Below are 12,232 nucleotides of genomic sequence, written 5' to 3'. Positions count from 1 at the left end.
TTTACTCATTCTCATCATAGAAATACACATATGAGAACACATACAGGAGAGAAACCATATTCATGTAATATATGTGATAAGTCATTTTCACAGCGTGGTCATAAGGATTTTCATATGAAAACACATATTGGAGAGAAACCCTATTCATGTGAAATATGTGGTAAATCATTCACCACATCAAAGTATAAAGATAAACATGAGAAAGCACACAATGACAAATATATTCACTTACAAACAACAATCAAACCTGATACTAATATAATTGATACTATCGATATTAGTGACAACAATATTAAGGAAGGTGACACAACTAATATTTCTCAAGCAAAAACTAAAAATGCTAAGATAGAAATTGATGATGAAGATTTTGTGAAAAAATATTGGGAAGAATTTACATCAGATTTACCTAAAATTAAGGAAGAAGAAACTCTTGCTAATGATCCTCTCTCTATTAAAGAGAAGCCTGCTTTCATTGACAAAGCTGATGCAGATGTTAATGTAAAAGAAGAAGAAACTGGTGATTATCTCTATGAAATTAAGGGAGAAGAAACTCTTGCTAAAGATCCTCTCTCTATTAAAGAGAAGCCTGCTTTCATTGACAAAGCTGATGCAGATGTTGATGTAAAAGAAGAAGAGACTGGTGATTATCTCTATGATAGTGATACTATTGATAAAATTGTTATTGAAGAGTTTAAACTTGAAGAACCTGATATTTAACCTACAAATAAAATATTTTGTTTTAAAAGCTGTAATATCTATTCTGATTATTATATTGTTATTAATCATAAATGATTCTATACATCAATTCATTTGTCTGTAGAAATAGACAATGGTATGGGGATTTCTTTAAAGATAAACTGCTTGAATTATTTGTGAAGATTCCCTAAACTAATAAGCATCCAGTATATAAAGTCCATCAATTGAGAAATATTTTTGTTTAGTTATTGTTAACCATATAGGCCAATTTCTCCTACATGTATATTTTGTTTAATTTATCAAAGCTGTAAAATCTATTATAATTATACTGTATTTTTGGTAACTAGAATTGAATGATTTTTAGCTCTAAAGGCAATTTCTTAATTTGGTTTTATTTGAATTTTAAAATATAATTTAGTTAGTTAAATAGTTAGTATAAATGAACCGATATTGTTCTCCTTTACAGTGAAGCTTGTTATAGGTCCTGGGAAGGTATTAAACTATTTTTGGGAAAGTTGTCTTCACCCCCTTCCCCCCCCCCCAAAATTTTTTTTACTCTTTTGAAACTCAAATTTTAAATGGGATGAGGTCGACTTTTCCCCTTCCTTTCTTATGTTCCCCTAGAGGCTTCTCGGAGGCTTATAAGAAATATTATATAGCAATTTTCATGGGATCACTAATTTAGGTTGAAATTTATTTTGTGTAGCTACTCATTTTGACAATAGCTTTGTTTTGCTTTCATAAATATATATTTATTGCATAGATTGTCTCTTATTTTTTAATAATGTACATGTGCGAAAATATATTTTTTTTCAGATAAATACAAACTGTAGTAAAATAAATAAGAAGAATAAGTGAGAACTATAAATAATAATAAACAGAGGTGAGTAAACTGTGTTTATTATAATTAATAATTTTACAAAATAGTGAACAAAACGAGGATAACGCCAATGATAGTTATTTGATTTTCATTCACCATAGCTTACCAATCTACGATAGGCCAAAAGATTCTCACCTCCAATCTCCTCGTGCATCTGAATCCTAACTTTAGAGATTCAAGGCTACATACATTCATAATAGTTATTTGATTTTCATCCACTTGTTCCTTAAAAATAGATTTATATCTCTAATTTATAAACTCTTTATTTTGTAATATGTGAATTTATGTTTAGTTTTTTGTTAAATACCACTTATATAAGTACTTTCTTGCTGCTATAGATATATATATACATAGTAGATATATATATATATATAGATATAGACAATAATATCTATGTATGTCTTCTTCTAAACAGATTTAGTTTTTAATACAACAATTTCTTTAATTAAATTAATTATTTCTAATCGCTCCCTTGACCATTGCCCCTGCTAAAGATATCTTCTCAGAAACAGCTGCAATTTCTTTTTAAGTTAAATTAATTATTTCAGTCTGCTGACGAAATAATGATGGTTGTACAAGTCAGAACTGCAGTCTTTACATAAGTTTAGGATTCGTCTAATTTTTTTGGTAAGTATTTTATTAGTGTACCAATAATCTAAAATGGGTTTTTGAGTAAAGAATGCCGCGTTTTTTTGACATTTTTTACGCTATTAATAACAAGCGCGGCATTTGTGAAATCTAAACAAAGTATACAACTTAAGAATTCAAAGTTTTAAAATTATTATTTTAGTCATTTGTATAATGTCTAATACAGCTCTTAAAAGATGTATTTATTAATATGTAGCAAAAATGGATTTAAGATAATTTGTTTTTCTTTAATGAAGGCTGTACCAACAAAAGCGAAATATTTGAATAAATAGTTGAATACTCTGTTTAGATTTTGCGGCATTTTTTAAAAAGAATTCATCTCAGAGTATACAACTTAGAAATTCAAAAATTTAAAATTATTATCTTAGCCATTTGTATAATGTCTAATACTGCTCTAAAAAGATGCATTAAATAATATACAGCAAAAATGGATTTACGATTATTTATTTTTCTTCTATGAAGGCCATAACAACAAAAGCGAAATAATTAATTGTATACTCTGTTTAAATCTACGAGGCATTTTCATAATAATGATTGATAAACCGAAGACGACTGGTCTAAAAAATGTCGAAAAAACGCGGCATTCTTGACTCAAAAACCCATCTCGGATTCTATGATTTGATAGTATTGATCTTTTCAATAATGATTCCACATAAAATTCAGATTTTTAAAATTTGAAAGTAATTATATAGCTATTAGTTAAATGTATATAAGAAATATTTGGATCATGGAAAGAAAACAAAGTAGCGGGTTTTGTTGTATTTTCAAAGTAGCCTTTCTAATTTATTTCTAGACCCTACAGGCAACTTTCTCAAACCTGCAGTGCAATCATTTACCCAACCTAACCTAAAATAACCAAAAGCTGCGTGAAAATACGACGAAACCCGCTACTTCGTTTTAATTTTTTTAAGATCTTCTACTGTATTAATATAATCTTCAGCTTATTACTTATTTAAATTTCAGGTTTGTAACTGATGCCACTGTAGGAATATCAAAAATCTATAATTATATAACAGCATAGAATAATGGATAGTGAAAAAGATAAGAACTCTTGTCAGATTTGTGGCAAAACTTTTAGTACGCCACGCAATAGAGACATTCATATGAGAACTCATACTGGTGAGAAACCATATTCATGTGAGATATGTGGTAAATCATTCTCTCGGCCTGATAGTAAAGATAAGCATATGAGAACTCATACTGGTGAAAAACCATATTCATGTGAAATATGTAATAAAACATTTACTCAATATCAGCATAAAGATAGACATATAAGAACGCATACAAAAGAGAAACCATATTCATGTGTGATTTGTTGTAAATCATTCACAACAGCTCAAAATAAAGATACTCACAAGAGAACACATACAGGTGAGAAACCATATTCATGTGAAATATGTGGTAAATTATTTACACGGAAAGATCATAAGGATAAACATTTGTTAACTCATAAGGACAACTACAATGGTCTACTATTAACAATAAAACCTGTTTGTGTCAAGCTCAGGAAACTTTCACCTTCAGAAATAAAGGCATTATCTAATGAACAGAGACCTGATTCTATTAGTGAAAAAGAAAATCTTAATAAAGATTCTCTCTTAGTTGATCTTGATCCTATTAATACAAGATGTGAAATTAAAAATGAAGTATTTGTAGAAAGTATATTTACTAATATCATGAATGTAAAAGAAGAAATTAAGAGAAAAGAAACTCTTGCTAATGATCCTCTCTGTATTAAAGAGGAGCCTGCTTTCATTGGCAAAGCTGATCATTCAATGCTTTATGAAAATAGTAATGAAGAAGAAACTCTTAATAAAGATCCTCTTTCAGTTCAGATAGATAATATAACTACAAATGTTGAAGAAAAAACTAAAGCACCAAAATCTTTTAGTTGTGTTATTTGCAGTAAAATATTTTCTAGTATTGATCTTCTAAATATTCATAAATATGTTCATCCTTTAGTGAAAGAGAAGAGAAAGAATATTGAAGAAACTTGCAAAGAGAATTGTATCTCTGTTAAAGAGGAAGATGTTGATATTTATATAAAAGAAGAAACATCTGTTGATTATCTATCTGATAATGAAAATATTTATGATGAAAACTCTTATGAAAATATTGATAGAATAGATATTGAAGAATTAAAACTTGAAGAACCTGATACATAGTTTTACCTTTTTATCAACCTATTATATGAATATATATTTTGTTAAAATGATATCATGTATTATAGTTAAAGATATTTATTTTTCAAATTAACTTCTATTGATATGTATCAATTTTAATTTTCTAAAAAAAAAGTTTTCTTGTTGCATGATTTGAAATGAATTTTTACATAAGCACCATAAAATCAATTTTCCCATATTCTTTATTTCATGCCTTGCAATGTTGACACTTAAATTCGAAATTTTCTTATCAATATTGAAAGCGGATGTGCCACTTTTTGAAATCAAAAGCTAAACGCTCATGATATCAGCGCATTAAAGAGTTACAGCTCTAAAATTCTGCACAGCAGTTGCTGTTATGGAGAAGAATATGGAACTGTGAAGAAACGGCGGCGGAAACTTTTTTTTGCCTTTTCTCGCCATAATAGACATAATTTCTTTTATATTTTAACTTGACTCTTGTATTTTAAAACTCTTTTATGAGCTGAGATCATGCGTGTTTTACTTTTGGTTTTAAAAAAGTGGCACATCCGCCCCCCCCCCCTTTATATATTTGATTGCAAAATTATATTATATATATTGTTTAAATTTGTATGCTACCACTTTATTTTTTCAGATATAAAGAATGAAATGAATTTTAAAAAGTAAGAACTTTGGCTGTGGGAGGGAAATAATACTTTAGGTGAGTAAGTTTTGTTTATCAATACAAGGGATATACAATTAAACAAGACAATTATAATTAGAAGAAATCTTAATTTGGAAGAAATTTGAATTAAGGAATATATATATAGTTTATAGCAAAAAGATTTCAAGCAAAACTAAAATTTTACTTTATTTATGATATCATCATAATCATTTAAATAAATTAAATCTATGTAGTAACAAATAGCAATACAAATAAAACCTTTTTATCAATATTTATTGTCTCTATTTTCAGAAGGTGACCAGTTGCGTGCGAACCGAAGGGGGCACTTGGGGCGATCGCCCCCCCTATTGCCCAAACGCCCTCCCTGTCCCCCCCCCTAGCCAACGCCCCCCCTAAATTTTGAAAAATGCCGCATTTTGCCCAACCCTGGTGAACAAAAATGCCCCATTTTGCCCCCTCCCCTCTCCAAAAAGCAAAACTGTCCCAAAAGATCATAACCCAAAAATTTTTTGGCCCTTCGCTCCAATATAAAACTTAATATTCAATTAATCTTACCATATTTGAAAATCCCCAATTATGACCGATTCTTTTTTTTATTAAGTAGAAACAGTTAGACATATGATAAGGAGGAAAAATGATTTTCTTGGCTCCTATAAAAGTTTGAAGGCAACTTTTTGAGAACATTCTTATTATCAAGGAGTCAGATTGTCTTTTAGCAGGTTTTTGGCTATTTTTACATTTTACATATTTCCCCTTATCTTTGGTGTTTTTGGTCCAATTTTCAAACTTCTTTTTGAATTTTTTCCATTGTTTTTAGCAGCCAGTATTTAATTTACATAGACTGTCGGTCTAACAGTCATCATACAAAATAAAATAGGGATTTGTGCTTATTTTTTTTGTGCATACTACTTATGGATGTTGTCATCCTTGTTTAAAATATCAACTTTTCCGAACAGAAATACATATTTGCAGGGATCTATAGGGAAAAGATAATTGACTATTAAAAGATGTACATCCCCAATGATGATACACAAAATTAATCATTATATAGATTAGAATTAGTCAATGGAACGTATGGAAGCTCAACTTGATTAACCAATCAATCAAAATTCAATCAAGTCCCTAAAGTTGTTGAGCCAAGGAATAAGAAAATGTTTGTAAAACATTTGTAAACATCAATATTTAAACAAAAAATTACTTTAAGTGAAAAAAATTTCAATTTACAACTTTATTTGAAACTGCTTTGACATTTTTCTATGTCTTTTTCTCAAAACTGTATGTCTGTTTAAATGAATATCATATGAAGTTCTGGATAAGTTTATAATTTTTTTGTGTATATTCTCTTAACTAAGAGACATGTTTTTTTTCTAGCAATTTACATTAAAAACCCTAATTAAAGCTTACTCTATATTCCTGACTTGATAAAATAACCCTAGCAAGTCCTTGCGAACACCACTTTATAAAAAAGTGACAGTTTTTTAAAATGCCATTCTTTTGTATCATCATCCCTCCCATAAAAAAAGATTTTGATTCCCTGCGGAGGGGGGGGGGGGGTATGGGTAAATATTCTTTTTTTTTTGCAAGATTTCTTTTAACCGAAGGGATGGGGATGAAAAGATGGGGATAGGGATGGGGGAAAGGATGAGGGAAGTGATGAGGGGGAAGGGATGAGAAAGAAGGGATAGGGATTAGAAGGCCCATAATCAAGTATTCCCACCCGCTTAAGACGCCCTTGTTTAAAATAGGTATATATAATCAAAATGAACCCCCCCCCCCCCTAGACAAAGTGCTTCGCACGCCACTGAAGGTGACTGTCTGAGAATCAAGATTTATGTTCTAATCTAATAATAGGAGAGATATAATCACTAATATAAAGGTAATATTTACTAGTCAACAACTTCAGGTCTTCAAAAGAATTCAATGTTTCTAGAAGAATTTTTTTTTTCAGTTTAAAAATCGTCTAACTGACAGATAATTAAAAATGTAAGAACTATGTCATAGCCCTACTTTAGCTTAAGTTATAACAGTCACAAAAAGGGCGGGAGGTAGAGGTTTGTAGTTTCCTAGATTTATTAGGTTTGTATAGATGATTCAAAACTTTTTAAAAACATTCTTCTTGCCTTACTATGGTTAAAGTTAGAGTTTCTTTGCTAACTTACATAGACGGACATACAAATGACAGGATGTGTACGTCTGTAGTGTCCTAGATTGATTAGGCTGGGTTAGATGATTTTCTTATAACAATTCTTCTAGCTATACTAGAGCCAAAGTTAGAGTTATTTTTGCGGAAGGACAGACAAATGTTTTAAAAATATTTATCTTAACAGGTGTGGAAATGTTTTGAAGTTCTGAATATATTTATTCTAAGTAACAGCTTCCCACTTCTTTTAGAGCCAAAGTTAGAGTTTTTTGCTCTCTTACATGTACAGAATGAGGATGGACATTTGTCAAATAATTTCAAATGATAACCAAAACAGGTTTGGAATTGTTTCAAATTTCTGAATATTTTCTCTTGAGTGAACAGCTTCCCTTACTCCTACTTTGCTGTTTTAGTATTCTTTATACTTAGACCTTAGGAATCCTTCTGAAGCCTAAAGACACCACAAATTTGTAACATTTTTAAATTAATCCTGAAAAATATGGGAGAATGAACTGTATGGAAATTGCTGATACTAATGATAAGTAAAAGCAACCTCAACTTCTTTACGGTAAACCCCTGCCAAACTTATTTCTTTTGTTTTTCTCCTGTATTCTACTTTACTGTATTAATATACTCTTCAGCTGATTACTTTTTGAATTTCAGGTTTGTGCCTGATGCCACTGTAGTAATATTAAATATCTATAATTATATAACATCATAGAATGATGGATAGTGAAAAAGAGAAGAACTCTTGTCAGATTTGTGGCAAAACATTTAGTACAGCTAGTAATAGAGATACTCATATGAGAACTCATACTGGTAAGAAACCATATTCATGGGAATTATGTAATAAAACATTTTCTCAATTAGGTACTAGAGATAATCATATGAGAACACATACAGGTGAAAAACCATATTCATGCGTAATATGTGGTAAATCATTCACCACTGCTCAAAGTAAATATATTCATATAAAAAGACATACTGGTGAGAAATCATATTCTTGTTACATATGTGGAAAATTATTTTCACAATTAGGGAATAAAGATCAGCATATGAGAACACATACCGGAGAGAAACCATATTCATGTGAAATATGTACTAAATCTTTCTCGAGATCAGATCTTAAAAATATTCATATGAGAACACACACAGGTGAAAAACCATATTCATGTGATATATGTGGTAAATCATTTACCACATCTCAAAGTAATGATACTCATATGAGAACACACACTGGTGAGAAACCGTATTCATGTGATATATGTGATAAGTAATTCTCACAGCGTGGTCATAAGGATTTTCATATGAGAACACACATTGGAGAGAAACCATATTCATGTGACATATGTGGTAAATCATTCACTACATCACAGTATAGAGATAAACATGAGAAAGCACATAATGCCAAATATATTCACTTACAATCAACAATGAAACCTGTTTGTGTGATGATAAAGAAACTTTCATCATTAGAAATTAAAGAACTGAGTGAAAAATGCATTAAAAATAATGGAAATGATACTAATAAAAGTGATCCTAACAATATTAGTGACAATAATGTTGATAATCCCGAGTTAAAGGAAGATGACAAAACCAATATTTCTCAAGCAAAAACAGAAAATGCTGAAATAGAAGTTGAAGAAGAAGATTTGTTGATAAAATATTGGGAAGAATTTACCTTAGATTTACCTCAAATTAAGGACAAAGAAACTCTTTCTAATGATTCTCTCTCTATTAAAGAGGCGCCTGCTTTCATTGACAAAGCTGATGTAGATGTTTATGTAAAAGAGGGTGAAACTGATAATTATCTCTATGAAATTAAAGAAGAAGAAACTCTTGCTAATGATTCTCTCTCCATTAAAGAGGAGCCTGCTTTCATTGACAAAGCTGATGCAGATGTTAATGTAAAAGAAGAAGAAACTGGTGATTATCTCTATGATAGTGACAATATGGATAAAATTGACATTGAAAACTTTAAACTTGAAGAACCTGATGTTTAGTTAATAATCTATTTTAATCTGCCTGTAAATATTTTGTCCCATTAATTAAATATTATAAGCTGTAATATCTATTCTTGTAAAAATGTATTTATCAAACATTATTTTTTTACCATGTTACAAAAGCAACTTCTTGGTCTTTAAGCCATTATTTGATTTAAATCTTATTAATTTCTATTATATAAGAAACCTTTTAGTTAACAATCTTATTTCTTAATTTTTGTAGTTTTTTTTTATGTACTCCATTTTACCATATTTTCTGCTTAAATCAACTTTCTTAATGATAGCTTTAATTTTGTGTATTATATTTGTATTTTGTAATTATGTCCAATACATGTGTTGGATATGAAAATTAAAATAAGCAATTTTTTAACATTAGTATTTCATTAATGTAAAGAATATACTTCATATGTTAAAATATTATTCTTTTTCAGAAAAATAGTTAGTAAAATATGCTTATTAAACATTGTGTTCTTACAACATAGAGGTAAAAAAAAATCGATAACAATTAATTTGGTATAAAATGATTTTATATTGGGCATTAGACTAACTTATATCATTTACCATTAAGAATGACAGGTGTCCTATTCTAATACCATTCAAATAAATGTAGATTATAATTATAGATAATTAATAAGTAAATTATTTTGTTTTTATGTATATAAAGCAATGGGATACAACTATCAAATGACAAAGAAATAAATTGTTTTTGTTAAATTATTTAATATTGGATCTGAGAATCACTTATAACATTGCAGTATATTACTTACTATTAAGTATGGCAGAGAGCCTATTTGAAAACCATGGAAATTAATTTTCATCATAATCCTATCCTATTATATAAAGTAGTAAGTGTTTTTTGTCTGTCCCAAAGGATCTCGCTAACCGCTGAACTGATATTGTTCTCCTTTACAGTGAAGATTCTTATAGGTCCTGGGAAGGTTTTAAACTATTTTTGAAACTCAAATTTAAAAGGGAATGAGGTCGACTTTCCCCCTCCTACTTTAAGTGTCCCTTGAGGCTTTTAGGGGCGTAGCCGCTTATAGTAAAGAATAGAAATAAATAATAAGTAAATAATTATTTTTATTCAAAAATATATCAGTTTATTATTTCAGATTTGTGACTACTGCCACTGTAGGAACATCAAATATCTATATTCATATAACAGCATAAAATAATGGATAGTGAAAAAGAAACTCTTGTAAGATTTGTGGCAAAACATTTAGTACAGCTAGTAATAGAGATACTCACATGAGAACTCATACTGGTGAGAAACCATATTCATGTAAAATATGTGGTAAATCATTCTTACAGAAAGGAAATAAAGACACTCATATGAGGAAACATACTGGTGAGAAACCATATTCATGTAAAATATGTGGTAAATCATTCTTAAAGAAAGGAAATAAAGACACTCATATGAGGAAACATACTGGTGAGAAACCATATTTATGTGAAATATGTGGTAAATCATTCTTACAGAAAGGAAATAAAGACACTCATATGAGAAAACATACTGGTGAGAAACCATATTCATGTGAAATATGTGGTAAATCATTCACCACAGTTCAAAGTAAAGATTATCATATGAAAACACACACAGGAGAGAAACCATATTCATGTCAAATATGTTATAAATCATTCTCAGAATTAAGCAAAAAAAATAGACATATGAGAACACACACGGGAGAGAAACCCTATTCATGTGAAATATGTGGAAAATCATTCTCACAAAAAGGATATAGAGACATTCATGTTAGGAAACATACTACAGGAAAGAATCTAGATACATCTGACAAATGCAGTAAATCATTTCTGGATGTTAATAAACATAAAACTGTAAATAAGTATAACTACAATGGTTTACTATCAACAATGAAACCTGTTTGTGTCAAGCTAAGGAAACTTTCACCATTAGAAATAAAATCATTGTCTGAAATAAATAATGAACACAGTCTTGATTCTATTAGTGAAGAAGAAACTCTTAATAAAGATCCTCTCACAATTCAGATAGATGGAACAATTACAACTGTTGTAGAGGAAACTAAAGAGAAATATCCTGATCTTATAAATACAAGATTTGAAATTAGTGACAACAATATTAATATTAGTGACAATGATATTGATAATCCCGAGTTAAAGGTTGAGGACAAAACTAATATTTCTCAAGTAAAAACAGAAAATGCTGAAATAGAAGTTGAAGAAGAAGATTTGATGAGAAAATATTGGGAAGAATTTACCTCAGATTTACCTCAAACTAAGGAAAAAGAAACTATTGCTAATGATTCTCTCTCTATTAAAGAGGAGCCTGCTTTCATTGACAAAGCTGATGCAGATGTTAATGTAAAAGAAGAAGAAACTGGTGATTATCTCTATGATAGTAACAATATTGATAAAATTGACATTAAAGAGTTTAAACTTGAAGAACCTGATGTTTAGTTCCTAATATATTTTCGTCTGCCTGTAAATATTTATATTTTGTTTCATTTATTAAAGATCATAAGCTGTAATATCTATTCTTGTACATTCTTGTTATAATGTATTTTACAAACATTATTTATTTTACCAAGTTATAAAGGCAACTTATGGTCTTTAAGCCATTATTTGATTTAAATCTTATTGATTTTTATTTTAAAAGAAAGCTTTAAACTTGAAGAACCTGATGTTTAGTTCCTTATCTAATATAATTCTTTTATAAATTTTGTTTTTAATGTTATAATGTTTATTTCTTGCTGTAATGTTGTAATTTTGTAATCAATCATTTAATTAATGATTTTTTGGCATTTAAGGACATTTTCTTATCATTGTAAATTTGAGTTTATTTATTTGTGGGTATTAATTTTAATTATTAAAGAGTGATTATTTATCCTGGCCGAGAACAATAATTTAGATTAAGGGGGCCTGGCGCCCGTGGCTAGGCCGAGCGGGCCGAGTGGGGGATAAAATCCATCATTCAATCATCTTTTATATGAAAACACAACATTTTATGATTAATTTTTTTTAACTTTTTCAAATGCAAAATGTGGAACTATTATAATTCTGTTTTGCTTTAAAAACGTT

The 12,232-nt window shown here is 29.3% G+C and overlaps 1 protein-coding gene across 1 annotated transcript in view; it reads left to right on the top strand.

Moving 5' to 3' along the window:
- LOC145333918 (uncharacterized) overlaps positions 1 to 11,792 on the top strand; it is a 155,914-nt gene extending 144,122 nt beyond the window's left edge. The window contains exon 2 of the mRNA XM_080179177.1: positions 10,288 to 11,792. Coding sequence (XP_080035303.1) covers positions 10,424 to 11,611 — 1,188 coding nt within the window. The 5' untranslated portion in view covers positions 10,288 to 10,423 and the 3' untranslated portion in view covers positions 11,612 to 11,792. The remainder of the gene's footprint in view (positions 1 to 10,287) is intronic.
- Positions 11,793 to 12,232: the final 440 nt, after the last annotated feature.

Source organism: Acartia tonsa, chromosome 12 (genome assembly GCF_053477335.1).
Source record: "Acartia tonsa isolate MP-2025a chromosome 12, ASM5347733v1, whole genome shotgun sequence".
Taxonomy (NCBI): domain Eukaryota; kingdom Metazoa; phylum Arthropoda; class Copepoda; order Calanoida; family Acartiidae; genus Acartia; species Acartia tonsa.
This window is presented reverse-complemented; position numbering and strand designations above follow the sequence as displayed.